General features: G+C 40.7%; 1 protein-coding gene across 3 annotated transcripts in view; it reads right to left on the reverse strand.

The window, feature by feature from the left end:
- Positions 1 to 17,555, reverse strand: part of myo5aa (myosin VAa) — a 69,414-nt gene that overhangs the window by 9,732 nt on the left and 42,127 nt on the right. The window contains exons 18-33 of one of the 3 annotated variants that reach the window (XM_088921434.1): positions 16,940 to 17,048; positions 16,581 to 16,792; positions 15,911 to 16,067; positions 14,559 to 14,798; positions 13,064 to 13,312; positions 12,053 to 12,146; positions 11,258 to 11,406; positions 10,994 to 11,107; positions 10,464 to 10,601; positions 10,129 to 10,185; positions 9,561 to 9,788; positions 8,037 to 8,137; positions 5,582 to 5,638; positions 3,974 to 4,054; positions 2,613 to 2,811; positions 878 to 943 (exon numbers count right to left, since the gene is read on the reverse strand). In XM_088921434.1, the coding sequence (XP_088777560.1) occupies positions 878 to 943; positions 2,613 to 2,811; positions 3,974 to 4,054; positions 5,582 to 5,638; positions 8,037 to 8,137; positions 9,561 to 9,788; positions 10,129 to 10,185; positions 10,464 to 10,601; positions 10,994 to 11,107; positions 11,258 to 11,406; positions 12,053 to 12,146; positions 13,064 to 13,312; positions 14,559 to 14,798; positions 15,911 to 16,067; positions 16,581 to 16,792; positions 16,940 to 17,048 (2,251 nt within the window). The remainder of the gene's footprint in view (positions 1 to 877; positions 944 to 2,612; positions 2,812 to 3,973; positions 4,055 to 5,581; positions 5,639 to 8,036; positions 8,138 to 9,560; positions 9,789 to 10,128; positions 10,186 to 10,463; positions 10,602 to 10,993; positions 11,108 to 11,257; positions 11,407 to 12,052; positions 12,147 to 13,063; positions 13,313 to 14,558; positions 14,799 to 15,910; positions 16,068 to 16,580; positions 16,793 to 16,939; positions 17,049 to 17,555) is intronic. The other 2 variants (XM_088921435.1, XM_088921436.1) reach the window with 2 other exon arrangements.

Consider the following 17,555-nt stretch of genomic DNA (forward strand, 5'->3'; position numbering starts at 1 on the left):
CATTCCTTTTGGATCAGACACATAGACACAGGTATTAGTTCATCTGTCATTTGACAGTGCCAGTGAATCAGGTTAACACTTTCTGATTGATGTTATGTCTGTTTGAATCAAGAGTGCTCTGAAGCACGTTCACAATGAATGATGGAAACAAAGCCTTTTCTCGTTAAAGGCATAATGAGATGTATGATGTTAAAAAATGTAGCACTGAAAACAAATGATCATGACCAGTTTTTCCAGACACACTTGAATATTTAAACAGTACAGTTCAATTCTATTTCATTTTTAATTAAATTGCTGTCTTTGATGCTATAATGTGAAAATACATCCTAACAGCCCGTCCGAAGAAAACATACACTTGACTCACGATTTAGGTAACTGAAAAAATGAGTGTATTTGGGAAATGTTAAAGCAGACTATTACTTGTGCATATTCTACACCAGGCTAAATCGTACTGACATTTTTTTTCACAAAAACTGTCGTACTTCACTGAAAGGACAAACCAAGCAGCTGAAAAAAAATGGTTATGCTGCTGCAAAATTTATAAGGAAAGTGCTTCTCTGCAAAAAAATAAAAGCAGTCACTGCAATGAAAAACTGCAAAGAAAAAAAGAACTGTGCTTCCATCACCAGGTGGCAGTGTATTAGTAACAAGCAGGGTACGGGTTGCAACGCAGACACCGTAAGTTCACAGACAGAAGACATCGCTGCTGAGGAGGGTTATAGCAGCCTCTTCCAGCAGAGTGCAACTCCGTGGACTGAAAGACAGCGACCAGGCAGCCCGAAGAGGCTGCTCGTCCATTAGTGCTTCCAGAGAAAAGGAGAGAGGGACACAAGAGGAGGCAGGAGAGAACACGGAGAACCCTAGCCACTCTACATACAATGATCCGTTGGTAAAGTGCAATCCGGTAGAGCCGATAGTTCTTAGGGTCATCAGCATATAATTCCTGTGAGATAAAATTCATGCTTTAAAAAATTCTCAGACTTCTGCAGGTTATAATGTGAGGTTTACATCACCTTTTGTAGCACAACTGTGTTTCCCACTAGAAGGAAAAGGTATCCATCTCACAGAAGGGATAATGACATGATTATATATATAAAAAACTAAATCGTGTCCTTAAAGCATGTTTACCTACATTGTGGCTCATTCAGATGTGAATTTTGTGAGATACTGCCTAAGAAATCTGAATTTTTAATATTATAGGATAACTATGATATAACATGGGCCAGCCGCATTAATTACTACTTAAATTGTAGGAAATGTGTCAATATGCATTCAAAACTGCCTTCCAAGAGCATGGAATTTGATTTTTTATATTTCTCTATGTATTTTGCTTTTATCTTCAGACCTTTGTTTTCTAAGATTTATATTCTGTCTTTTGACTATCTCTTTCATTCAACTCTCAGATTTACTGTCTTTATTAATATCACATAAAATATGGTTTAGAAAATATTGGTCATCTACTGCACTCACTAGTTTGGGGTGTTTGTGCTCTAACAGCCCCTCTCCAAACTACACATCAGGAGTATTTTAAAAGTGCAAGATTCCCTCTCCCTTGCATCTGCAGAACTCCTTAGTTATTCAATAAAACCACAAAGCATCAAAACATGTATTTCATCGATGTCTTGTACAGAAACATTATGAGTTACAAAATGGAATCCAATTAGTTTGTAAATCTTTAAAAAAGGCATGTCACATAATATAAATCAAGGGTCACTTATACCTCACAGAATTAGATTTCAAAATCAAGAAACCACAGTGGTATTGAATTTTGGTTCAGTATGTTCATACAACTGTTTCTCAGCTTGTGGTTTTAGATATTACCGCCAGGCAATGGCACCAAGAATTCATTCATCACTGAGAATATTTCTCAAAGCCCCAACACCAGCATTACACCGAAAGAGTGGAATGGCATTTGATACATGCATAAAAAACCTAGATTGTGAACAAATTTAAGAATACTTTCATGATGACGTGTTTCAGAAAGGCCAGACAAACTTTTGTCAAAGCACTGACTGCCGATTACAAGTAACTGATGGCTCAGTAAGGCAATCTTTAGTGAGCAATTTTATTTTGTTTAGACTCCACAGGCACCAGATGAAATTCTAGGAGATTGTTTTGACTACTACTATTATTATTATTATTATTATCATTAAGTTCAAGTAGGTGGCTGCGTCAGCATGCGTAGGCTGCAAATGAACAAGTAAAGGTTTATTCCATGCTGAAAAAAGAAGAAAAGAAACACAACGTTTCAGCTGTAGAGCCTTCTTCGGGGTCTTCTTTCCTTGCCCTATTCAAGGAAGGCTCCACAGCCGAAACATTGTGTTTCTTTTCTTCTCTTTTCAGCATGGAATAAACCTTTACGTGTTCCTTTGCAGCCTACGCATGCTGACACAGCTACCTACTTGAATTTATTAACAATATTCATAATATTCATCATCATGTGCTCAATAAGGAAATAGTTGTGGCGGTAAGCATGGCCTTAGCATCAAAATTGTTCTACTCTAAGAGAGTGGGTGGGTGACTGAAAACCGCGCGAAAAGAAAGCTGAACTGAAATCCCCGGGAGATGCGGAGGCTGTCCCGCTGTGCCTGCGCGGGCATGGCGGGACCTACCAGGTTCTCGTTGGTGAGGCGGGTGATCTCGTGCTGCAGGCTGGCCTCGATCCGGGCCTCCGGGGGCAGCTGCAGGTTCTGGGCCAGGAGCTGCTGCTGCCGGTTGTTCTCCTCCTTGACGCCCTGCAGCTCCCCGCGCAGCGCCTCCACCTCGTTCTCATGGGCCTTCCTCTGCGTCTGCAGCTGCGACTCCAGCAGCCTGGGCGTGGGGAGGGGGGAAGAGACGAGAGTCGCTCAGCGGCGAGCCCCCAGAGCCGGCACGAGCTCTGCCGTCTAACACTACCGCGTGCTGCGCAGCTGCCGTCGCGCTCGGAAACAGCGCCGGAAAAGAAGGAGGAAAGAGCAAAATGCGCTCTTTAAACTCTGCCTGTGTGCTTTTGTCCCCCTAAGGAACCTGACATCCTAATATCTATGTTGAGGGTGCAGAGATAACTAAATTCTGAAATAGCCACCTGAAATGTAATCCTAAAACAAGGGCTTGGCCAGTACCCAAAAATGAAGACTCATATGTCCAAATATGGACTAAGTGTAAAATGAGCTTAGTGATGTCCACTATTTGATTCTAAAAAATCTATTATTCTTCTGTTAACAGAAGGCAGCCCTTCTTGTGTGATCCTGCAATGCACCCTAAGGAAAAGCCATTACATAGTGTGGAATTAATAAAAGATAAATGTTTTCTGTTCTTCATAAAGTCCAATGATCCCCACATAATGGAACCTTAGCAACATGACAAAAGCACAGCTGGGAGTTTAAAGATTTAAGGCCTGCACTGTTACTATTAAGTACCAATTCACTTGAAGGTAAACTGAAATGCTTACCTTTCAAACAGTGCAATTTACACTCACCATAGACTTGTAGAAACCTGACATTTATAAATTAATTCATTTGAGATAGAATGGTAAAATAAAAAGGGGAAAGGTGAATACATAGTATCTTGGATTGGGAGCCTTTGTGTGCACCAGTTATTGAATTTAATGTACAGCATTGCTGTCCAGACTCAGCCAGGAGCTGCAGTGTGGAGATTCTCTCCTTTTATTTTGTAGACTGTGGTACTAAGAATAGACAGAACCTCTTACGTCAAGTGGCTATTGAATTCAGCCCTACAAAGCAGCAGCAGAAACAAGCAAGCAGCGAACACTACATTCTTCTTTAGCTGCGTGCATGTTTTATTTTTGCCTGATGAAGATTTTCAGCACAAGTGCTAAAAATGGGTAAACAAAAATACATCTAGTGGTACACATGTTGCTGGGAATGCTGAGAATCTGTTCTGACTGAAGCAGAAGCTTAGTGGGTGTAATATGGCCAGTTGGACACACAGCAGACAGCAGGGAAAGGCCCTGCACTTTACAAACAAGGTTAACCTGTTGGTTTCCTTTAACCCTTCATAAACCAGCCAAAGCTCTCCGTCCTCATTCAGCGCATGGTAGTCCTGAGTGGGGGATCTGACAAGCAAACAGAAAAGGAAACAGAACAAAAAAAAGGCAAAATAAAAAGGGACAAATGAGGTGATGAGTGCAAGCATGTTGAGATTGACAAGGGTGGAGGATGGCAGCTGAGAGAGAGCTCAGACAGAGACATCTCCTCTGCGCTGTGTCTACATTTTAATCTATACAGCATGCCTTTCGGACATAGAGTGAACTTTTTAAATTATTTATGGTCATGACCAATTGTATGCATTCTGGTGTTTAGAATTGAACTAATTGTACATAGAGCAGTAAAATAAATAGAAATAAAAAAAATCTGAATAATAACACCTAATAAGAATAATTAAAAAGAACCAAAAAATAATATAAACTGCATATCTGCTGGGACACTTGTATTTAATCATTTGATATACAATTCTTTTATTTAAAAAATTACTTGCCACTTTTGACATTAAAGTCTCAACTCATGCTGACATGCACTTAGTAAAAATGCCGTCATAAAAAGGTCCTTTAACCCTTCAAATGTCACTCACAATAGCAGAGCACATGTGGACAAAGAAACTAACCAATTTTACATCAAATGTAAACTACTCAAAGGCAGAAGTGTCTCAGCCTTTTGAGCACACAGATAAAGGGTTAGAGAAAGTTCAGAGATGATTGAGTAATATGTATTAGTTTGGAGACCAAGAGTTTCACAAGTGCCTGTCAAGTTGAATCAGGTGCCTAACAAGCCATCTTAGAGCATGCATGACTTTTCTTTACATATTTTCTTACTCCTAAGTACACTGTGCATAGTTGAAAAGGTGCTTGTCTCTAACTGAGTGCCTACTGACATTGAGTGCCACAAAGCACTGCTAATTAATATGGCATAAAACAAGCATTCAAAATGAATGATTATTCTCTGAGAGACGATCTCATGTTCAACAAAGCAGCATAAATGGGTGTAATTTTGACTCCATTTACTTTGGAGGTTTATTACTTCATCTCACTATGTGCCCCCTGAGGGTTTTCTTTGAGTCCATTAATGTCGTCACACAAGGAAGGAAACTGAGTCCCCAAAATATATGTCACTGCAGTCACAATCAGTGATCAGCAGAAAGAGAACTTCAGGAACTGGATCGATTCTGAATTTTGCATCATGACCTTGTGAAATAAAAAAGATTTTTGTGCCAATTAAACAGGCTGAGAAACTGTCAAGAGACACATAAATACATTAACTGTGGAAGGGCGAAAAACCTATTTTTAAACTGAAGAATATCCAGAGGAAGCCCCTGGAAAACAAAATGGACAATGATGATGGTAAGAAAACTGGGGGAAGCCATTCTCTAGATTGCAGTGCACTCCAGCGCCCATTTCATTCATTTAAGCAGTTCATGCTTGTTCAAGATTAAATCAGCTAAATTACACTACTGCCTTATGTTATCTCAGCTTGGTCATCCATAAAAAGCCTTTGGAAAACAAAGTAAAAATGTTTTTAATTTGTTTATGCATGCACGAACACTTGTTCTCTCCTTTGAGGGCATTCTCTTTCTTCAGTTACAGTACCTGAGCCTAGCCATGAGATCATTCACTTCAAGGGGTTTACGCAAAAACTTTGGTGATCTGCACAAGACAGACAACATAGAAAGGCACAAGATGTTTATCGGATTTCAAGCGCATCACTGCTCTGGAATTAATGAAGGCTTCTTTCCGTCTGGAAATGTGTTGGTGCACCAACATGCACATTTAGACAAGTACAAGCAAAAAGAATGAGTGGATTGGCATCCTTAATAATGTCAACATATTAAGGCAGATGGCAAAAGAAGATGCTAAAAGCATTCTGAGGACCTGACTTTTCTAAACCTTTTGCAACAATGATCTACTGTGAACTATATAAATATCAAAAGCAAGATGAGAATTATTACAAAAAATACACTACGTACAGTTTAAGAATACACTACAATGTCACTTGATGACCTTTCAGAAGATCATCGACTCTCTGGTTTTTAAATCATATCCATCATGAAAAATTGTACTTTTGGCATTTTTTAGTTCATTTGTTTTAATTTGTTTCTGAATTAGTGAAGCTGAACAAATTTCTTATAATAATAATAATAATAATAATAATAATAATAATAATAATAATTGCTTACACTTATATAGCGCTTTTCTGGACACTCCACTCAAAGCACTTTACAGGTAATGGGGACTCCCCTCCACCACCACCAATGTGCAGCATCCACCTGGATGATGCGACGGCAGCCATAGTGCGCCAGAACGCTCACCACACATCAGCTATCAGTGGGGAGGAGAGCAGAGTAATGTAACCAATTCATAGAGGGGGATTATTAGGAGGCATGGGAAATTTGGTCAGGATGCCGGGGTTACACCCCTACTCTTTTCGAGAAACGCCCTGGGATTTTTAATGACCACAGAGAGTCAGGACCTCAGTTTTACGTCTCATCCGAAGGACGGCGCCTGTTTACAGTATAGTGTCCCCGTCACTATACTGGGGCATTAGGACCCACATGGACCGCAGGGTGAGCGCCCCCTGCTGGCCCCACTAACACCTCTTAAAGCAGCAACCTTAGTTTTTCCCAGGAGGTCTCCCATCCAGGTACTGACCAGGCTCACACCTGCTTATGTATGGTGTTGTTGTTCTCAGGCCAATGTCCGGATGTCCCAAGTCCAAAAACTTCTGGAATTCAAGTATGGATTAAATATTGTTTTCTGTACATGAATAATGCTGTTACAATATATTTAATATTGATGCAATATTTCACTGTTTGATTTCTGAACAGTCCACAACTGTCAGTGTTCTCTATCAGTGACCAAAGCACTGTTATTATTCACACATCAGAGAGACTTCCCTCTAAGAGAGAATAGGAGCACTGCATCACTGACTCTGACTTATCAATATATATGTTAATACCATGTGCTGAGCACAGCAGTTCCTTTTGACAGACCATCTGTTATAAAAAGATGGAAAAACACGAACAACATTTATGTCCACCTTTGGTGCCCTTGTTTGTTGGCAAAATGTTTCTTTTTTTTTACAATGCTACAACAATCTATATGGTTATACAGGAATGTCTTTGCACAAATAAAAAAAAACAGACATATTTGTTGTTTGGAGTATAAAACTAATTGTAGAATAAAAACCTGCGACAGCAAAAAAAGATATCTAACAGAAAAAGAAATCCAGTGTAATAGTACTAGGGTAAATCTGAGCATGTGTGAATTTGTTTTTCTGAAAGTTAGGGAAAACAGCATAATCTCATGGCACAAGGTGAAGGGCGCTAGCAGGTCAAAACTGTGCTGTATTTTTGTCTGTGCAGAGCTCCAGGGGAACACCATAAAACAACTTGTTGGCAAGGTTGCCAGGAGGCTTTGAGAAGCTATGGACACTGAGACAGAGGAGACAACCCAGGAGGAAGACCCGTCCAAAGCCATTAAACCATTAAAAGCTTTGCAAGCTGATACCATAACAACAACTCTGTATTTCTCACTAGCTGGCCTAGCAGTGTCCTGAGCTGGAAACTATAGTCAATCACAGACTGCTCTGACTCGGCCCTACACAGACTGTAGCTTGACAGGAAATAAAAAACACCAGATGTCCAGTACGTTGCTGTTCAGTTCGGGCATACAGTATGTCTTGTACACCTGGGCCTTTCATGGACATTAACAGAACCAATTTCTCAAGTCCAGGCTCACAGATCAGCACCATTTCCTGAAGTAAAACTGACAGGACTGTGCTGTAACCTCAGGTAACTTTAGCGATTATTCTTGCTATGGACTACTCTGTAGCCTAAGCGATCCTCAAAGGAAGACTTAATTATGGAGCTGGTCCCTGGTAAAAAAAAATAAGGGGAGAAACAGTGCTATAGAAACAGAAAATACGCTTTCATGGAACCAGACATAAATAAGAAACATGCACAACACTTGCTGATGTGTAGTGCATAAACCACATTTAAGTTCCATGAAAAGTCCAGCACACAGCTGAGCAGTTGGGAGAATGTACCTGTTGGTTTCCTTCAGTCCTATGTACGCTTGAGTAATTTCACCCGCATCCTTCATCTTCTGCACATCCTCAATGTAAGACATGGCCTCTGTCATGGTTTCCTGGGGAGGGAGCAGGACAGGAGGTGAAATATGAGCTATTAGAATTTCAGTACTACTGAACAGCGTACCCTGCTGTGCTATGCAGGTGCTGTTCTTATTGCTTTTACCCCTTTAAACAGTGAAACAGTACAGTGCTCATATTCACCAAAAAAGAATGCAAAGATAAATGAAGATGAAATGCGTTGCTCGGCTTTAGTTAATACCGATTTCTATTTTTACTTTTCACCCACAATCTGATTTTTAAGTGGCTAATTTTATGTGACCACAGACCTGGTTACACCATCTATAAGCGGGTTATTGTCATGAGACATAACTGAGCCAATTATAGATGTGAACAAGGTGAATGAAAAGCCATTATAGTAGCACCAGCATGCCTCTTTAGTTTCATATACAAGGAGGAGCATCTGTGTCTGTCAGTTTCTCATCAGGATTCAGCCAGCTTAGCTGTCAGTGTCTTTGATATTGTTGCTTAATTGGTCGGCTGATCAGTAAAATAATATTTTGAATGTGAAAACTGTTGATGAACAATATGAATAATTACTCTCATGACGAGACATCTAGTATAAAAAACTCACACTTGGGCTGTAAGTAAACAATGAGTCATGCGTACCCAGCAGAGACAAGGAGCCATTACTGAGCACAAAGAGCCAGGTGGAAAAACAAAAACAGAATAAAGCACTATATGCAACAAAAATTGAAGCTAAGATGTAAAAAGAATGTTTAACTGTATTTACTATGGGGTTTTAACTTTATTACTTCAGTATAAAGAAGATTTGCTCCAAGCGTCTGCATGGCAACAACTGATATAATAAAGCAGTGTTACTTGTGGAAATTGAACCTGATTTCATCATCTAACCAGGAAAGAGGCAATTTACTCTGCCTCCCATTGGGGGAGACAAAGCTTCTAATTTCCTGTTTCAGTCAACACGGTGACACAAGGGCTCATGCAGAGGTACAAAACAAACGCACATCAAACCAGAGACTAGGGCAACAGCAGGAAGCAAGCCAATTACCTTGTGCTCCTGGAAGCAAAGCATTGTAGGAAAGAAAGTGGACAAAAAAAGTAATGTCAGCAGGTGATAAAACAGCCTTAGTTCATATAGTTAGGTTCATAGGTTTCTAAGAAGTCATTTCTTTATCTTTCTTTCCTCCCTGACACAGCCCAAGCTTGTTTACTTGCCAAAGGAAGTTAGATTCAGATGGGAGGTGATGTTTTTCCTTGTTCCCACGCATCTTCCTAATCTATATGGATCTGACGCCTTCATCTCAAAAAAGTTTTTTCAGACAAGAATAACAAAAATTCAAATACCAAAGCACATTCTTTCTTACTATTACAACACAATCCTATTGTGTTACAGATATTGTTGTTACTGTTGTACTGTTGTAATCTGTCTCATGTAATTTGCTTTCTGATTTAGTCTACCTTGTGCTGCATTGCCTCTTTCTGGCTGACCAGCTGGGAGCGCAGGATCAGCACCTCCTCCTTCCGGACCTCCAGCTCCTCATTAGAGGAGTTGAGCTGGTCCAGGAGGACTTTGTAAGCCGGGGAGCCTGGGACCGCACTGCCAGGCCCGGTCTTCTCAGACATAGATTTCCGCATCTCGTTCAAGTCATGCTTCAGCTTCTTGTTCTCAGACTCCAGCTCTTGGCGCTACAGAAAGGATTCAGAATGAACACAGATCACCATCATTATCAGGAGAAGCGCTGCTCTTTTGGCTATTCTTGCTATAGATCTTTTGAGATCTCCAGTAGCGAATACACCCGTATTTTTGGGGGGCAGACTCGATCTTTCTTTAATGTTTTAGAGTTTATCATGTTTGTAAATTTGGCTACTGCGGTGACTGCACTGACCACAATGGCCAACTACAGCAAGCATAGCCCTCTTTGTTCAGTCCATTTAAAAAAGGCATGCAAGAAGTGAAAAGGACTGTGAAGGGACACCTCAGCCATGCCTGCCTCAGCATTGCTGAAGCAGCTCTACTCATCTTTACCTTGAGAGACTCATACTCCAGCTCTGCTCCCCGAGCCCGTTTGTAGTCCTCCTCCTCCTGCCGTGGAAGAAAAGGACGAATAAACTCACAGACGTTGAAAACAGCACAAAGTTACCGATACAGTTTAAATCCAGCACTGCTGCTCACCACCAGATGACAGCATTGAAGCAGAAGTTGAGCTCTGTCTTGTTAGGGTACTTGTAAAGGCTTTGTACCCTGTCAGAAATGTGTACATCTACATTGTCTATAGCATTGTCTTGTCAGTTTTTTGTCTGTATTTGCACCGTAGACCCGTAGTCCAGCTCCTCTGGACTGACAAATAAACTTAAACTTACCCTGGTCCTAGCCCGCTGAGCCTGCTCCTCCTTTCTGTCCAGCTCTCCTTGCAGGGACTGCTTCTCTTGCTCCAGCTCAGTCACCCTCTTCTGCAGCTTGAGGAAGAGAGACATGTCCCAGGGAGCCTTGGTGACATCCTGATGAAAACCAGCAGAGACAGAAGTTTCAGCATTTGGCCACATTGGAGAACAGGGGTGTGGGGTGTAACACAACAACAGATAGAGAGAGATAAAGTGAATAGTTTATGAACTAGCCCTCATAACAAATCACTCTTAAGACCAGAACCTTTTATTGGTTCTTAAGACTCTTAACATTTAAGACCAGAATGTTTACTGGCTTATGTTTATTCCAGAACAACAGTCTGGAAACAGATAAAGGAGCTGAGAGGAAGTTCAAATTCCATTTTAAATGTGCTGAATTCTACAACATCCTTCACCATGGAGCTTAAAAAAGAAAAAAAAATCCATTAGAAAATGGTAGCCACAGATACATCAATCAATAACACTAAATAAATGCTGCACATGCTTACCTCTCCTCCACGAGAGATCTCCTCCGACTCTGCAAATTCGGAATTATAGGTGTATTCAGACTCATTGCTGCTGTGGGTAGAGTCTGTCCTTTTGTGGCCCGGCTTGGGAACATTCTATAAAACAGAAAACCCAAATCACTCTTTCAGCTCACGTCACAGTTCGACTAGGGGTCAGGAGCGGGGCTATAAGCTTTAAGCACTGGCGTTGTGTAATGGCAGAAGCTCTGGGACCTTTAGAAGGTGGTGTGCATGCAGTGCACTCACCACTGCAAGGTTCAACTCCTCTTTGAGATCATCGTAACGCTCTTCCAGCCGCAGGTGCTCGCTCAACAGGTTCTGGTACCGGGACCGCTCCTCATTCAGATCGCTCTCCAGTTGTTTGGTCTCCTCCATCAGCGCCTTCTCCATTTTCTCTGTGAGCGACAGGAAGTACAGTAGGGAGTAAATACCAACAGCTCATCATCCTCAAGCCCCCAGCCATGTTCCAGGTTGGATTCACTTTTGATTTCTTTGTAAAAAAACAATGAAAGGTATCAGCATTGAGTGGTCCTATATTCATTTCACAGGTCCTAAGAATTGAATGAAGATGATCTTAATAAGGTGGATCTTAAGTAGCCTCTAGTATACTGTATTCATTACTTGAGGACTTTAGCCTTCACTTGACTTGCTAATGCCTTTTGTGTCAGCTTTGAAATCTCTGTAAAATATTTTTAAAATCCAGCATATATATTTATAAGATGCCAGGCTGGATGATAATGCAAGAAACTTCATATTGTACATATTTATGTGTACAAAAAGGAAAAAGCCACCTTCAGGTATGAAACCAGCAACAGAAAGCTATTTCAACTCCTGCAGCTCAAGGAAGCTCCTTCGCCTCTTATTCATTCTAGTGCATTATAAAGAATGGTGGCTTGTCTGATGGGAAATTATGGCTGGCTGCCATGAGCAACTGTTCACAGAAAAACAGATTTTTGTTTCAAAATGTCTGGGAAATCTCAAAGTGTTCTGTCTGAAATCAGCTGATATCGAAAATAGAATAGTATGCTTCATCACAGGCACCTTTCATCTGCTGGGCCTGCTCCTGGATCAGGCGATTCAGATCATCCTTCTCGCTCTTCAGGAGGGTGTTCCTCTCCTTCAGATCTGACACCATCTATGAAAAGGAAACAAAGGAAAAAAGGAAGACATTTGAAAAAAGGCACTGGAATTAATGCCTGTAAATAAGGTTTCCAATAGCCAAGAACATTGCATTTCAGTGTAATAACATTATTGGTATTTGATCCATATTACTTGGACCTGCATAAATTCATATACATTTTTGCATTTCAAAATTTAGCACAACTGCAAAGAAACAACAAAATAGTCTTTGTAGCTGAGATTTGTTTATAAACAACAGGAGAAATAAAAACAACTTCCATGTAAATCTGATGCCTAAATCCCAACCATTTCATGGCACCACAGTAAACCTCTGTAAGAGAAGCAAGAAATTAATTGGTAACTTTTCCAGCTGCTAGGGTGTCTTTTTTTAGGGAACAAGTTTATTCCAGGCTGAAAGGAAAAGAAAAGGGGCACGTTTCAGCTGTGAAGCCTTCTTCAGGTGACAACCTGATGACACAGCCAAAGCATTGTGCATTTTTTTTTCCTTTCAGCTTGAAATAAACCTTTACCTGTTCGTTTGCAGCCTACACAAGCTACCATCATCGAAAGCAGCTACCTAATCGAACATCTTTTCTTAGTGCCATCATATGTGCTGATACAGAAGAATATAGAAAAAATACATTTTCAAACAGGAAGTAATTCCCTGCTGTGCATTAATTAAGTTAAAAAATAAAAACTGAAACGACAGTTTTGGTTTGTACTTTAGCAATTTAAAGTGAAATGGCTCCCCCTTTGTTATTGTTCCAAAGAAATATGCATCAGCCAACATGCCAGGCAATCTGGGCCTTCTGGCAAAGCATTAATGAGCTGCTAGCAGAGCCAACATTCTGGGTTCAAATCCTGACCCTGACTACCTTCCCTCTGTTTCATTACAACAGCATAATCCGAACTCCCATCGACTCCCACTCCCACCTGCTCCATTTCATCTCTGTACTTTTCAGCCCACTCCTCGATGGTCTTTTTCTCCTTCCTGGTTTCCTCAAGCTCCTTGGTCAGCCTGGCAAGCTCCTCCAGCAGAGTGGTGATCCGGTTGGCGTTGTTTCTCGCCTCTTCCTCTGTCACACGGAGACGAGCCACTTCGTTCCTCAACTTTTCGCTCTCTGAAGCGTAGGAACTCTCCAAGCTTGAGAGTCGCTCGTGCATGTTCTTGTTCTCCTTGTGCTGAAAAAGTCACAAGACAACAGGCTTTACCGAGAGCACAGCAATAAAAGTCCTTTAATTAGGCTGTACTGACAAATCAGGCCTTTTGAGTTTTGTGTAATGGCACCTCTTTCTGAGTCCTGGCACTTTTTGTAATAGTTCATAGAACTAAATTCCCTGATATTGCTGCCATTTACTATATTTATTTAATCATGTGCGATTCAAAATATGTCTGATTTTAATCGCAATTCTGACATTTTAATCATGTCTGGCAGCTTGCTCTTTTCAGGACACTACAATTCCCAGAATGCAACATGCATTTTGACATTGCAAGAAGCAGACTATCATTTTGTTCAAATAAAGTTGAATGTTTTACATGTCAAATTAATATTATGTACTACTAGTAATATGTGTATGGGTTTTATTCATTTATGTTACTGGCTTGAGTTGAGAAGCTAAAAACATTTGAAAAAATTTAAAGTTTGTTTCCAATGCAATTATTTAAAACAATGAAGTGTGGAAAATGACTATCTTTACAGGCCGTCACTAAAGATTGGGCTTCTCAGTTGTGTTTTTACCAGTTTGTTAAACTGGCCTGTTTCTATCAAATATTTTACCAACTTTAAGGTTTTTTATTAGTTTTTTTTCCACTTCATGTACCGAGAAACAGCAAAATGGACCTAAGAATCCAAGTTTCCTTTACAACAAATTTGTAGAAATTGCCTTATTTTTTCTATGTAAAACAACTGAACCGTATTTATCCCTATTTATCATTTTCTTGGGCATGAAACGCAATAGGTAGATGTCCCACATACTTAGCAGATGAATGACAGAAGATGTGCATGAGTGTTCAGATATAATTCACTGGATACAGAAGCGGGACTAAAGATGACATGAAGAAGCAAAAATAGCAATAAGTTAAACAGCTGCTAGTTTCACTTTCTAGCCATTCACCTTTCCCCGCAGGGAGGATATTTATAACTCTGCGAAAGAAAAAAGAAACATCATGGAAAACTAGTAATGTTATGGCAACCATTTAAAAAACTAAAAGGTACAGTTAAACTGAAACAAAACAGAGAACTAAACCGGTATTCAAAATGTATTTTAACTTTGTCAATACCGACTTCAAACATAAAAAATAAACAAATAAAGCAATTTGAACAAAAAAATGAATGTTGCTAGTGTAATCTAATGTTAAAGAAAGTGAAAAACAACAGGCTGTATTGATAGCTATGATGTGCTAGGTCCCGTTTCCATGGCAACATACCTGTTCGTCTATCCTGCGCTGCAACTGCATGATCTTGTTCTCCATACCAATGTTGAGCTTCTTGTAGTGTTCCACTGAGCGGGCCTCGATTTTCAACTTTTTCAGTTCGCGCTTTGCCCTCATGCGGCGCACACAGCACTGCAGGTAAACAATAGCCTCCAGAGACTTCTTGAACCACTGTCGGGCAAGCCAGCCTCTCACCATCTTCTGGATGATAATCGCCTTGTGCTCCCGTAGCATCTGGCAGGGAAAGGAACAGTAGAATATAATAAAATATTTTCAAGAATACTCGGTCAATGTTCGACGACTGCTACAGACCTTTTTCCTCTCCTTCATTCTACAGACAGAGCTTGGAAATTTGCTTATAACTCATAGTGCCAGACAGACGCACCATGACTAGGGACAGCTGTCATTGTCAGTCAGGGGCTGTACTAACTCAGGACAGTTTGCTGGCTCAACTGTATGATGGCAACTCAGATTACAGGCTCCCTATACCTTATACACATATACACACAAAGTCAGCTGCCTTCTCCATCACTGTGAGGACCCCACATGATTCCTTAATAGAAGCTAATGTTTTTTTAACACAATGCAACACAACAGGCCCACTACACTGGCACACTTGCCTTAATATAGAACATATCAGTACTGTAATGATTCTGCATGGCTGGCTGTCAGGCAGGCAGAGGAGCAGCCGTCTACATTAGCACTTATTTTCACACTCTCCTGTCTGGGCTTGCAGCATCAGTATTTTTCTACACAAATACAAATGAAGGTTCTCAAAGGTCTTGCTATTTGCTATATTTTGCTTTTTATCCACTTCAGAAGTTAGTACTCAGGATAAACAGTCAACAATGTGTGGCGAGAAAAGCTTTGTTCCAATTGTTGTTTTATACAAATGACAAAGTTCAGGTGAAGCGGAAGTCTCTTTATTACATATGCATATGGAAGTCTGGCTTGGAACCACCAGACTTAAAAATAAGTAGCTGAAGATGGTCCTTTATACCTTAAAACAAAACCAGTTACTACGACACACAAATGATAAGACAGCAAAACACGTGCCAATTAATTATATCTAAGTTGCAGACTAGACAACAGTTAGTTCTTTTCACGTTCTGGGCGTACAGCCAGCTTACCAAATACATGCCCTTTATCTTACTGACCAAGGACAGTCAGCATCTTTATATATTTGGGCGCAAAGCTAACTTCAAAACACTGGACTGCATAGTTTGCAAAATTACAAAAACAAGAAATGATATTATTATCTCACTTCCCAGGTGTCTCTCTAATCTCTTCACTATGAACTGTAAAACTAGCTAGTGTCAAGAGTCCGGATCTTTCGTTCATCTTACCGCCTGGTACTTCTGTCTGGCCATGTATGCGCGCAGGATACACTGGATGATGAGGGCAGAAGCCTGCAAGCGCTTGTACCTCTTCCTCTCCACATACATCCTCTGGTACTTCTGGATAATGATGGCAGCTCTGGTCCGGCGAAGGAACTTGGCAAGACTAAGAAACAGAAAGGAAGAGATCAGGATTGAGTTTGAAAGGTACAAAAGACACAGATGTCTTCTTCAGCACCATGTTTTTCTGGATCAAACAAACCAATAAGCCATCAGCACCTGGAAAGCATTCTACAAAAGTGGACCAATCCAAATTTTAATGCTTTATTATTTTCATTCTGTGCTGTTGAATCTTTGATTTCCATTGCTCACCCATTTTTAATACTAGTAAGGTAATTTTCACCCCCTACTGGTGCTATTTATATAAAAACAGGTATGGTGAGACATGATTTCCACTCAACACAAGGGATTCTCATTTGTCATACATAAAGCTCTAATAAACCAATTATTAACAAGCATTGCGACACTCCTTCTCCCTATAAGAGCTGACAAGAGTTGTAACATGTGATATCAGATGTTACAGAGTTTTCTCTTGGTGTTTGACTGTCTCTGGACAGAGGTGAGGGAAGCTTATGGAAACATATACAGTCCTCTGAGCCTGGTCCCCCTGGCTCCTTACCATCGGGCCTGGTATCCCCGGATGTGTGTCTGAATGGTGATGGCTGCGCTCCTCATGTGGAGGTACTTCTTGCGCATCAGCCAGCACCGGATGGTCTTCTGGATTCGGATGCAAGCCGCCCGCAGCTTGTCCGCACGCAGCTTCTCCAGGTAGGCCACTTGTCCGGCACGGAAGAAAATCTTCGTCTTACCAAACTGGTACTTGTCCTGATCCTGCATTTTTCAGAACACCAGTTAAGACATGCTCCCAGTTGTACAGACACCCATACTAAAGTAGCTCCGCACATGGCCCTGGTTACTGATATCTGGGGTTTCTGAATCTAGCTCGTGCTTTCTTTCAGATTATTGATAGCTTCGTACCTTGATGAGCTTTTCCAGCACATTCTTGCAAGTCAGCTTCTTGTCGCTCAGCACATCTTTCTGCTTCATGAGGACCCGGTAGCGGCTAAAGAACTCCTGATAGGTCCATCTGTCACCAGGGTAGCAAAAGGCAGTCAGAAAGAGATCAACAGGGAAAAGCACTCACAATGATGGAGTGAAATAAGCCCTTTCCTGCTCACAGACGCTTGAGTTATAATACCATATTTCCAGAGTTTCAGTTTGGAATTAGTATATACTGTAAGTACTATATAAGTACTAAACTATATAAAAGAAAGGTAACATCAGGCTTTTCATTAGATTTCCTGGGCTATGAACACATATTGAGGACTACTGCAGGCCTCCTTAGAGCTGTCTTTTACAGTCATAGCTCAATCATCACTGTTCCCAGCAGCACTGGCTATTTTATTCAAGTCAGCTGGACTGGTTAGTTAGACTCGACTCAAGTGCATTAGCTATAATTCATTTAGTTCCAGATAGTATAATGTCTACAGATCCTTACTCAGAAACCATGTGTGAGGATAAACAGCAGTTAAACCGCCAATTTAAACAAGCAGAGCATGATAAAGCATGTTTACAACTTGTAAAAATTTCATTT

The sequence above is a fragment of the Atractosteus spatula genome, chromosome 7 (assembly GCF_055471065.1).
Source record: "Atractosteus spatula isolate fAtrSpa1 chromosome 7, fAtrSpa1.hap1, whole genome shotgun sequence".
In the NCBI taxonomy this organism is placed as follows: Eukaryota; Metazoa; Chordata; class Actinopteri; order Semionotiformes; family Lepisosteidae; genus Atractosteus; species Atractosteus spatula.